The sequence below is a fragment of the Vigna umbellata genome, chromosome 2 (genome assembly GCF_029865625.1).
Source record: "Vigna umbellata cultivar VRB3 chromosome 2, Vumbellata_1.0, whole genome shotgun sequence".
In the NCBI taxonomy this organism is placed as follows: Eukaryota; Viridiplantae; Streptophyta; class Magnoliopsida; order Fabales; family Fabaceae; genus Vigna; species Vigna umbellata.
The window spans coordinates 48,682,913-48,695,023 of NC_142166.1; the positions used below are offsets into that span (position 1 = coordinate 48,682,913).

The window sequence follows — 12,111 nt, forward strand, 5'->3', positions numbered from 1 at the left end:
ATAATAATAATAAAACGGAATATTTAAACATTTACACAGATCATATACAAAAGAATTTTTAGAAAGACTAGAAGTAATTAAGAGTTGATATTTACCGTAAGAAACTTATGTTAAGTTAAAGTTAATATATTCCACCGCCCATATTTAAGTCGGAAGAGAGGGAAAAAAAGAAGATTAAGAGAGAAATAGAGTTTAAATATAAATTGTTTATTAGAGGTATACTCTGTTATATAAAAAAGAAGATAGTTTAAGGAATTATTAAATAATTTTATTTTTTATATGAAAAGGTATACACGAATGCCTATAGATATCCACTTGTACTAACAAAAATAGTAGATATCCTTCGCGTAAATAAATGGTAATGAATAGATATTTAGGTGGGACGAGTGAAGAAGCTAATAAGCCAAACAGGACCTAGATGCAGATCTATATTCAAAGCCGTCACGTAGCATAGTAGTAGGTGTTCAATGCACCAATCCAATAATATAATGAAAAAGTCAAGTTGTAGGACTATTGAAACCCTTCGTTTTCGTTTTTCACTGGAAACAAGTTTTCAACGAGTAAAACTTACGTGAAGTTTATACTTTACTGAAGGAAAATGATACTGAACAATCATTTTTGATAACATTTAGACACACGCACACGTGTCTAAATTTGAGTGGTCCAGTTGGAAAAATTAAATGAAAATGGACCACTCAAATTTAGACACGTGTGCGCGTGTCTAAATGTTGTCAAAAATGGTTGTTCAAGTGTCATTTTCCTTTACTGAATAGAATGTTGACTTAAAATTTATTAGAATAAGCTTTAATGTGGATTTAAGTTTAATTCAACCCTTACAAAACCGATTTCTAAAGTGAGATTTATACTTCACTTATATATATATATATATATATATATATATATATATATATATATATATATATATATATATATATATATATATATATATATATATATGTTTTGGTTTTATTTATAGTCGATGTGGAACTTCCAACAATGTTCAATATGACCCTATCAACCAAACCTATCTTCTTTATTTAACTTCAATTCTTTGTTTTTCGTTATATAGTGTAATCCCTATGTCTTGTGATTTATTCAGAAAATTATAATTACCATAATTTTTTTAAAATCAATGTTTTTATTTCAACTCCCATAAAATATATTACTACAATCAACCATTATATTATAAATATTTTTCGTTTTAGAGTTTAAACTTCTTTTATGGTTTTGATTTTAGAAAACGTTTTAGAAATTTGAATATAAGAAATTATAATTATAAGTTTTTGATAAAATCTTCATGATAAAAATTCTAATTATCATCGAATGAGAAAGGATTAATACAAAGGTTTTAGCAGAACAATATTTATATACATAGCTTAAAAAGCTAAAAAAGAAAAGCTAACTATAATGTCAAAATTGAAAAATAATATCTATCATATCTTTACGATTACTTAAACTTCTTTTATTTTAATTTTGAAATGATACAAGATTATTTAAATATTAAAACAAACCTTTCAAATAAAGATAAAGAAAGTTTTTTATTTCACGTATAATACTAATATTTCGACCTTAAGTTTCTTAAAAGAACATGCACTTAATATATTGTTTGCTTTAAAACTAAAATTTTAATCATAGTTTTATCTTAAAAAAAAAAACATGTAAACTATTAATAATTTCAACTTTTTAAGCTATTAAACTATTTGAATACCCAAACAAATTCAGGATACAATTTTATTTGATCTAGGATGATTACAGTAATAAAATTTTCAATATTTAATATAAGTATATACTCAAAATTCAAATTTGATAATAATATCACTAATTAACCTAAAACAATTTCACGTGAACTGACCTGTGCATTTAAACTTCACATACACGGTAAGAAAAAACTATGCACATATGATTGTCTATGTACCTTTTGTTACTATTTTAGAGTACTTTCTATTCTGGAATATTTTATGGCCTTAATGTAAGATAAATAAATTATTCTTATATGTAATATTTTAGTTTTAAAATAAAAAAATTTATATCATGAAATTTTGATAATATACTTTTCGGTGTATTTCTTTTTATCTCTAACCTTATTATATAAGTTGCTCGAACCCATTATTTTATTATGAATGTTTCTTTTAACAACAATTACTTTTTTCTTCTTCTCTTATTTCCTTTGATAACATTTTTTGGTGACATGAAATTATTTTTCTAGTAAAAAGGAAAATAGTTGCATTCGGATAACTCCTTAACTATTAAATCTTTTATTTTAATAATTTAAATTTTGAATTATTTATTAAACAACTATTATATTTTTAATGGAATGAAAAGAGAGAAAATTAATTTTTATATCTTTAAAATAATTCTCATTATTTTAATAAAGGCTTATTAAATTTATAGTTATCACTAAATTTGAATGTTTTCAATTTACTTTTTATTAATATATTTATCTAAGTATTTAAATCTTTTATATTTTTCAATTGAATTTCTAACGTTTACTTTTTTTATTAATTTTTTTAATTGAAAGACATAACTATTATTTTAGTGTATCCTTTTGATATTTGTCTTCCTGTTAAGTTCTAATTAACATAAAATAATACTATGATTAATATAAAATGATAAGTGGTTTTTATTGTTTTTAAAAACAATACAAATCACTTTATCGTTTACAATATTCTTTTATTTATAGAACTTGACACTAAACAATGACATAAAATACTTAATGAAAAAAATAACTTGCAAGTACATTGAGAAACAAAAAATTTCAGTCATCAATAGATAAAGAAATTTAAAAAGCACTCGATTAAAAATATTCAAAAATTTTAAACTTAAATAAATCTATAATATATATATTTAAAATAAAAATAATTAAATTTAAAAATTATAAGCTTATCCTGATTCGAAAATATAATATCCTAATCTCATATCTAAATTTCATAGACTTTGATTCATATTGACTTGTGGAACAATCTTCTTGGATATATTTTCATTTTCCCATGTAAACACGAAAGATTGTCATTGAAAGTTTTACTTATTCACCACGTGTTTGGTAAGAGAGAATTAAAGAAGAAAATAATAAATAAAAGTAAGTTGGAGTATTTAGAAGACAAAAATAAAATAAAATTAAAATTAATAGAATTCATTATACTTATTTTTCACGTATTTTCACCAACCTCTTGCTTTATTTTCTCATATTTTATATTTCCTCTATAAAATATTTATAAATTTTTACTTGAGCTTTTCGTAATTTTTATTATTCCATTCTTTCTATTTTTCTCTTTTGTATGAAACAAGACAGAAAGTCCACTTCAGATGTAAAGTAACCTTGAGGTAAGTGGTCATCTCTTTTTCTTCATCATAATACATTAATTAAACCAATAAGATTACTTTTGTTTTATCGAAATATTACAAACTATAACTAAAGTTGGCTTCAGCTGTACTACTTACCACTAAAGAACGAGATTGTCAAAACAATGTTTGATTTTTCAAACTTGCATGTCAAATCAAGCATGGAAATTATTACAACATTATATGATCCAACTCAGCAACTGAGACCTCTGTCGTTACACTTCAATTGTTTCTTTACCATTATACATTACAGCTTTCTTCTACTTTCCCCAAAACTAAACTATGTTTGCCCTTCAACATTTTTGTTTTATGTTTCAAAACATGTTTTAGGTCTATCCTTATATGTAACTATATCTTAATTATTTTCTATGGTCTTCGTTGACTCTGTAATTCGTGGGCAGGTTAGTTAAAGTTTCATTTGAAAATAAACAATCCAATGAATGTCAGTCATGGCTGTTGCTGTAACTTCTCAGACTTAAATACAATGAGTCCTGATGGAATTCATTAATCAAACTTTCGGTTGAAAATAAACAAGATTTATTGTTAAAATCTTTAGCAATGCTGAGGAAAAAAGGATAAAACTATATGATAAGTAATGTGATAGAAAAAATAGCAAGAGATATGAAGTAAAGAAACAAAATGTTGAATCTGTCCTTATATTTTATTTGTTCAAAATCAAAAAGATGTGAAGAAATGATTTTTTTTTGTTAATTAACTAATTTATATTTAAAAAATATTTACATAATTTTATATATAAATACATTTTCAAAAAAATTTCTCGTACCAAACAATATAAATAATAATATTTGTGTTATTTTTTCATTTATTTTTTTCACACTTTTCCTCTTAACAAACATAACCCTTGCTAAATTTTATATAGAAAATGAAATAAGAAAGAGACTTTATATTTTGAATTAAAAATTGATTTTTTCTTTAACTGTTTTTATAAGTCAATCCTTCTCTCAGGTGATACAAACCTTTTTAGATGTGGTAAAAAATGATTTATGCCAAGTCTTATATTAGGATAAATGACTTACATTAAACTGTTAAATTTCAATCCTACCATAATGTATGTTTAGTTAAATTTTCTCACAATACTTTTAAAAGAAAAAAATAATACCAAAAATGAAAAAAAAAATAGTTTCTTTTTTAAACTTAAAATTATAATTTATTCACAAGGTAAGAAATTAGAAAAAGTTCTATATTTTTTAGTTTAATCGTTGCATGTTTAACCGTGAAGTGGGGACGCTGTGTTGGTCTTCTCTTGTTGCTTTGTTGGTCATTTGTTCACCAACCAAAACCAACAAAATCCTACAATTTCTCCATACATTTTCAATGCTGTTATAAGGCCTCATTTATTTCCTTCTAGAAACTATAACCTTTCAATTATAAAATGCACATGGATTTGATACTTCATCATAATTTTCAACTTTTTGGTTTTCTTTTTCTCCTTTGGGAGAAGTTTAGTGGATTAAAGACCCTACAAAAATTTATTACTATTGGTGAATGTGAACCTAAAGTTCCGTATAGTACATATAATCAACTAATAAGTGAAAAAAAATTACAAATGTAAGATGAATTAAGTGTGATTTATATATATATATATATATATATATATATATATATATATATATATATATATAAAAGTTTATACTATAACTCTATTTTTACTATTGGTCCAAAGTTGATTAATGATTTTTTTTACTCTCTTTCTTATAATATGATCTTATTTCTCTTTCTCAATTTTATAGTATTTATAATTTTTTAAGTGGGATTGAGTAATAATGAGACTTGAACAAAATATATAAGAGACTTATACCTTCTTTAACTCAAAATTTTTAAAGAATAAATTTATAAATCTTATTTCATACATATTACTTAACTTTCTCTACTTTTACTAAATGTTGAACTTGTCCTTCCTTATTTCTGTATAAATATTTAATTTTTGATAAGTACATGTTACTCTCTCACTTATTTTCTAAATAAATTTGCTTTGTAATTACACTTAGTTTTCATTCTCATTTGTTAGAATAAACATATATAATACAATTATTTAACTAAAATTGTATTCATTTAGTTAAATATTTAGCTAATATACATGTGCACATAACATTTTTATATAGAGTTATTTTTTAAAATCAGGGTTCTTTTCAGAATATTTGCTACTAAACATGAAATAAAAATAATTAAAAAAAAGCTAAGAAGTTTAATAGAACACTTATATGATTTATAACTATAATGATCTTGATTATTTTCTTATAAATTAAAATATAAATCATGTCATAGAAATTAGTCATAGTCCTAAGCATATGATAGTCTTGGGTATTGATTATCTAATAATATCACTCCCCTTTACCCTCCAAAACAGTATCCTTTTACAAGCACTTTCACTTCAAAATTAGTTAACACTATTTATAAATATTAGGTCCTAAAAAAGATAACTAAAATTATTTCAACTCAACTATGCTAGACTCAAATTCAATTTTCCCATAAAAAATGTGAAAAATCTTCTAAAACATGTTAGCTATGTTTCCATTAAATTCTATATAATCTAGACCAAATACCTAAATTTTAGAAAAAGAAAATATGTATTCTTGTTGAAATAAAAAGATGATAACATGTTATAAGAATATTTTAGTTGTGGTTAAAAAATAAATTTTATGTTTAATTCAATTTTATAAAATTATTTTTTCGTGATATATTTGTGTCGTGACATATCTATATTTTGAATGTAAAATTAAATCCAATAATAAATTAAACAATAGACTTAAGATACACGATAAGTTCTAATTTATAACTTTGATATTATGGTAAAAAAAGAATTTTATCCTACAAAATTTATTTACAAAATTAAGTTTGCATTGTTTATATATAATAAATTAATTGTTTTTTACTGAACGATGTAGTTTCAATAATTATTAATGACATAAACTATGGTAGTGCATTGTATTAATTTTGTATAAAAAGAGGGAAACAGTGAGCAAAAGGAAGAGGTATGGTAGTATATAGTTGGACAGCGAGGGTCAGAGTGGAGTGGACTTTAAAAAGTTGGAAGAAAATTTGATTCCAGTTTAAGAAAGACAAGAAGAACCACCCTCGTTCTCGTATTCTACCAATACTAAATAGCTGGAATTTTCTACATAAACATCTTTCTTTTCTGCCACACTCTTATATAAAATTTGTACGATTGGATGTTCAATTGGAATCATGTTTATCCGCTCCTACTTTTATAATTAAATAACTTTCTCTCTCTCAATTATTCACACCCTAAATAGAACCCTTGTCCCAATAATCAATGAAAGTTTTCTCAGAGCAACAACATCACCATGGGAAGAGCACCTTGCTGTGACAAAGCAAACGTGAAGAAAGGTCCTTGGTCGCCAGAAGAAGATGCCAAACTCAAATCCTACATCGAACAGCACGGAACCGGAGGCAACTGGATCGCTTTGCCACAGAAGATTGGTATCATACACATACTATATACTCAGATATATAACCCTAGCTACACTTTTCCATCAACTTCTCTTTCTTTCTTATTATTTCTCTTCATTTCTGAGTCAGGCCTCAAACGATGTGGCAAGAGTTGCCGTCTCAGGTGGCTAAACTACCTCCGCCCTAACATCAAGCACGGTGGCTTCTCTGAAGAAGAAGATAACATCATTTGCAGCCTCTACGTTAGCATTGGAAGCAGGTAACTACTATTGTTTCTGAAACAGGATACAGTCTTATTTTTCTTAAATAAACATGGGAGTTTCATTTTCCGTTGAACGATTAATGAATCGTTTTGTGTGATGTAACGCAGGTGGTCGGTGATTGCGGCACAATTGCCAGGAAGAACTGATAACGACATAAAGAACTACTGGAACACGAGGCTGAAGAAGAAGCTTTTAGGGAAGCACCGCAAGGAACTGCAGGCACGTAGCAAAGAAAACGGTGTCGTTAAGCAGGAGAACAATTCTTCACTCTTGCTTCAGGAAAACATTGTTCAACAACAGCCTTGTTGGCCACAGATTCCGGCGCCGCCACTTTCGCCGTACACAAGTCAAAATCCAAGTTTCAACGACCAAGACTCTATTAGAAAACTTCTAATCAAGCTTGGAGGGAGATTCTCCGATGATTATCAACCCATAGGGGTGAATGTTCAGTTTCCACAGGGTTCTCTCACATCAACACAACAAATTCAAGAGGAGCAAGTCCATGTTAGCTCTTCTGGGTGCATGAACTCTATTGGCAACGGCCAATTACAATTTGGTCAGAGTAATGAGTACTGTTCTGAGTTGGTGCAAGGAGAAGTGAGTTTCAGTTCCGCAGCTATTGGGGAAATGGTTTCTACTAATGATTATTCTCAAAGGTTATTAGGAGGGTTGGAGTTCTTGTATGGAGAGGAAATGATTAGCGATAAGATAATGGGTGGTTGTGCATCTTCATGTTGTGGGCAAAGTACTAATTGGGGCGAGACAAGTTCTTTGATTTATCCTCCTCTTGTTGCTTCGAGTTTCGAGGGTGTGAGGGAAGAGATGCCACGAGAAAATGCTTTTCAAGAGTTGAGCTACCCATAGCATCATATCGTGTACATTATTTGTTATTTCTATTGATGGAAAGTTGGAATTATATGTATCAATTGAAGTTAGCAAAAGGGAAGCTAGTGCTCCCATATAGATAATAAAATCGGCTAGATCTCAGACTTTCTCATGTGCTGATCAATCAGTGGCAGTTCAGTTTATCTCATTTGTTTGTATTATTTGGTTGTAATTTTAAGAGTCGTTTGAATATATGCTCTAACTACATATTTTGCAGTACTGAATGCAATTCTTAAGCTGACAAACAAAGGAATCATTTCCTTTTCAGTTACTGCGATTGCAGCAGAAGATAAGCATTTTGTCAGAAAAACTTTACTATTACTGGCATGAACGTAATGCTTTATTTTTACATTTTTCTTTATTTATTTACTTATTTATTCGTAGGCATGCCTGCAGAAGATAAAATTAAATTCGAAGGAGCACTAGGGACGGTTGCAGCATCCCATGATAACATGGTAGGTGAAGACATATGTGACTCTTAAATGCAAGGTGTTCTTTGGTCAAACGACTCATGCTGAAAAGTTCATTTCTGTTTAGCATAATATATTGTGCTATGGATAAGTAACTTATACACATACTAACTCACATGTTCTATTATCTATGTTTATGTTAGAATTTCACATGTTATATTATCTATGTTATTGTTAGAATTTCACTGTATTAGAATTTCACTATATATTAAGAGAAATGTAAAACAACTATATAAAGTTGAAGATTCTTTGAATCGTTAATTTATTATTTTAAAATTTTAGATTAAGAGTGATGTGAATTTTTTGTATAGTTAAACTTAGATTCTATATAAACATAATAGTTATGTGCAAGGTCATATTAGAATTTATTTTTTATTACTCTTCATTTTCATTTTCTTTAAAAATACAAAATTATCTTTTGTTAAAATCATTTTACTTTTATAAAAATTATCAAATGATAGTAAAATAATACTAAAGAATCTTTTTCCTATGGACAATGTTGTCAAATTCAGAATGTCTAATAAAATAAAATGCTAAACCTAAAAAAATAAGTAATTAAGTAGGGTTGTACAAGAAGTGTAGAAAGTTAATTGTTAATTTCACTCATGTAAATTTGAATTTAAGCAGAATATATACGTGAGTTATTGGTGTTGTTGCTGTGAAAATAATGTGTTAGACCATCATCAAAATGATAATTAAAATGCACAACATACTCCAATCATAAATAGTAAGGATTATGTAGACTAAAGGACTGAACGAGAAGCTATTACTTTGGAAATTAAAATTGTTTCAACTTATAAACAAAAGCATGGAGATTAAAGGGAAGGGATGAAGCTAACACCTTGAACAAAAGGCAGAAGTTAAAAGCGTGTAAAAAGAAGGAAGAAATGAAGAAAAAGAATCAGGGAGAGCTGCAAGAAAATTAGTCAGTCTTCAAACATCCAACTTCAACATATACTCAAGTCATAGTCAGCAAGGAAATTGAACGAAGAAGGTGAAAGACAAGGTCGAAGGTGGTCGGAAGGTCCTTGTGACAAGAGGAAGAAGATGGAAGCAAAATAGGAAGGCTATGTCAAACCCTATTTGCTTTCTAGAATTCCCTTTCTCTGTATAATCATAACCCAAACATGACTTTGGTGCTGTCATTTTGATTATAAAAATCCAATCAAAAGCTTACTCGCTGACTCTAGCAGAACCTGTGAGTTTACTTCATGCCATTTTATAGAAATAAATTGTTGAAAGATTGATAACTATGCTTGTGTGAGTGAAACTTTGGTGAGTAGTCTCAAGCTGTTGCTGTTGCTGTAACTTGAATCTTTGTGTCACTGAACAAATAATTAATTGGTTGTGCATAGAAGTTAACCTATTATCGTCATTCTGCTTCTATCAGTAATAATATTCTTTTCGAAATGAATACCTATCTAGCAGCAAAAAGTTCAGCCTATCATGTAACAAGGCAAAGTTTACCAAAATATCTTCTAATTAATATTTTGGATAAGTTTCTTAACATCCATAATTTTAGAAGAAAAGATAAAGAAATTAACTTAAGTTACAAGTTAAAAAAAATGTAAAAAACTGTTTGAAAGAGTTCTTATCAAATAATTCAGAATTTGATTTTAATTTTTTGAAAATTTTATTTCATTTTTTTTTCTTACTTTTCTAAAAACTTATAAGAAAGATTTGTTCAAATAAGTATTTTCTAATACTCCATACTAGTTTAAAACAACAAATACTTATTTATATATATATATATATACTGGTTTTATTATAAACAATAAAAAGTGAGTTATAGTCAAGATTTGGACATTTGATATGGTTGTTAACCACAAAAACATATATAATAAGTTTCAATATCTTATATTTTCACCAAGAAGTGGCGTTGTATAATTATATGTGGATGTAGAAGAATGCAGCAAGTTTCAGAAGATTAGTCAAATAATCATAGTTTGAAAGATTGAAATGCATGTATATGCCAAAATCAAAATAGTTATTACATGTTGTACAAAACAGGTGAAAAAACAAAACTAAAATAACATCTTAGAATAATATATTAATGTGTGACTTATTATTATGTTCTACCAATATACTGTTTTAATTTTAATGCTTTTGAGTTCTTATTACTAAATTTCAAAAGTTATTTTAAGAAGGGAGAATTCATATCTAAGAAAAACCTTTATATAAATATTCAACCGATGTGGGATTTTGACATTCTTCCAAAAGATTGAAAAAAGTCGTTTGTTTTGATCACAGCATCGATCTTGACGCAGAATATTGTAGACCTCCTGTAGGTGACTTTCACATATATTCTGGCTACTCACAATCTTTTGAGCTAAGTGTGAAAAACAAAGAAAAGATGAAACATAGAGATGATAGTGGTTATCATCACATCCAATACAAAATATTTAGTGTATGGACCAACCGCTATACCATTTTTTACTCAAAAGTTCAAAGCAGTCATTGTCATGTAGTAGCTCATATTTGTCTTGGCCACTGCGTGTGCATAAATATGTAGTTGTTTACAGTTGTAATGACTATGGATACTGTCTGCTAAGTAATGGTCATCATTTGTTAGAATTGGTTGACATGAAACTGGCTACCAAATGATTTTGTCAACCATTTCAAACTTAGGTCCCATTTACTTATCCATTAATATAGATTCCTTCAATAATCACGTAATATTTCTAAATTTCGAAAAATCATCATTATCTATGCAACAAAGTTTAACGAAAGTAGTTATGGTGATTCTAGAAATAAGGTACAAAAAACACATGCTTTTAATAGCTATATTATATGAAATGAGTAATAATTATTTAAAGAAAGTTCATAAATATGAATAATTATGCTCTGTAAAGTAAAAAGGAATATCCCAAAGGCAGAAGAAACAGGAAAGAACAATCCCAGAACATAAAAACAAGGAATTAAAAACTTGAGTATTGAGTTAGCTGATACTTTACAGAAATATAATAATTAAGAATTGAAGAAGAAAACAAAAGTAATTAGCAAAGATCCGTGATTGAGGCCATATAGGAAGGGCATGCCCTAACCCTGACAAGAGCCAAACGACGACTTCTCTTATATCATAATTCATCTGTCATCGTTTTTATAATAACAAGTCCCCTTCTATCTGGATTCTGAATCCTAAGCAAATTTAAATCCTATCATATAATCAATTCGAATTTGGAATACCCTTCTTTCTTTATTCTCTGATAATGACACTCACTAACATGTATACTTCTCAAATTTCAGTCCCGCCCTTCGACCAGACAAACATGTTTTGTTCGTTAATTGCATTTCTTACAACGTTGCATCAGAATCGCTGCAGACATTTTTTAATACCGTTTCCGAGAAAATCATAGCCGACATTGGCCCACTGTATTTGTGTGTCAAATGAGCCAAAAATAATATATCTTATCTTAGAATCCCCATTCATTCTTTTCCACCTTGAGTCATGTGTTGATATTTAGTTCTTTCTTTCTTTTTTTCTTTTAGTTTATGTAACGTATATTATCTGTGTAAAAATATTTTTATGACATGACTCGATCACTAGATATGATGAAACTTTTTAAATCAAAAACATCATATGATTGGATAACATGTTATTCTCTTTCTTCTTTTCTGCAAATTTCATACCAGTGCACAATTTTATACAGTACTCTCTCCACGAAGTGTGATAATTGTTGTTGGAAAGCATTGATTTTCCTACTCTGATAATTGTTGTTGGG

General features: G+C 27.8%; 1 protein-coding gene across 1 annotated transcript; it reads left to right on the forward strand.

The window, feature by feature from the left end:
• The first annotated feature begins 6,538 nt into the window (after window positions 1-6,538).
• On the forward strand, window positions 6,539-8,043 carry LOC124846093 (transcription factor RAX3-like). The gene is made up of 3 exons (XM_047323310.2): window positions 6,539-6,801; window positions 6,901-7,030; window positions 7,142-8,043. Exons 1-3 carry the CDS (start codon window positions 6,666-6,668, stop codon window positions 7,896-7,898), a joined length of 1,023 nt encoding a protein of 340 aa, XP_047179266.2. The 5' UTR covers window positions 6,539-6,665; the 3' UTR covers window positions 7,899-8,043.
• The last annotated feature ends 4,068 nt before the right edge of the window (window positions 8,044-12,111 follow it).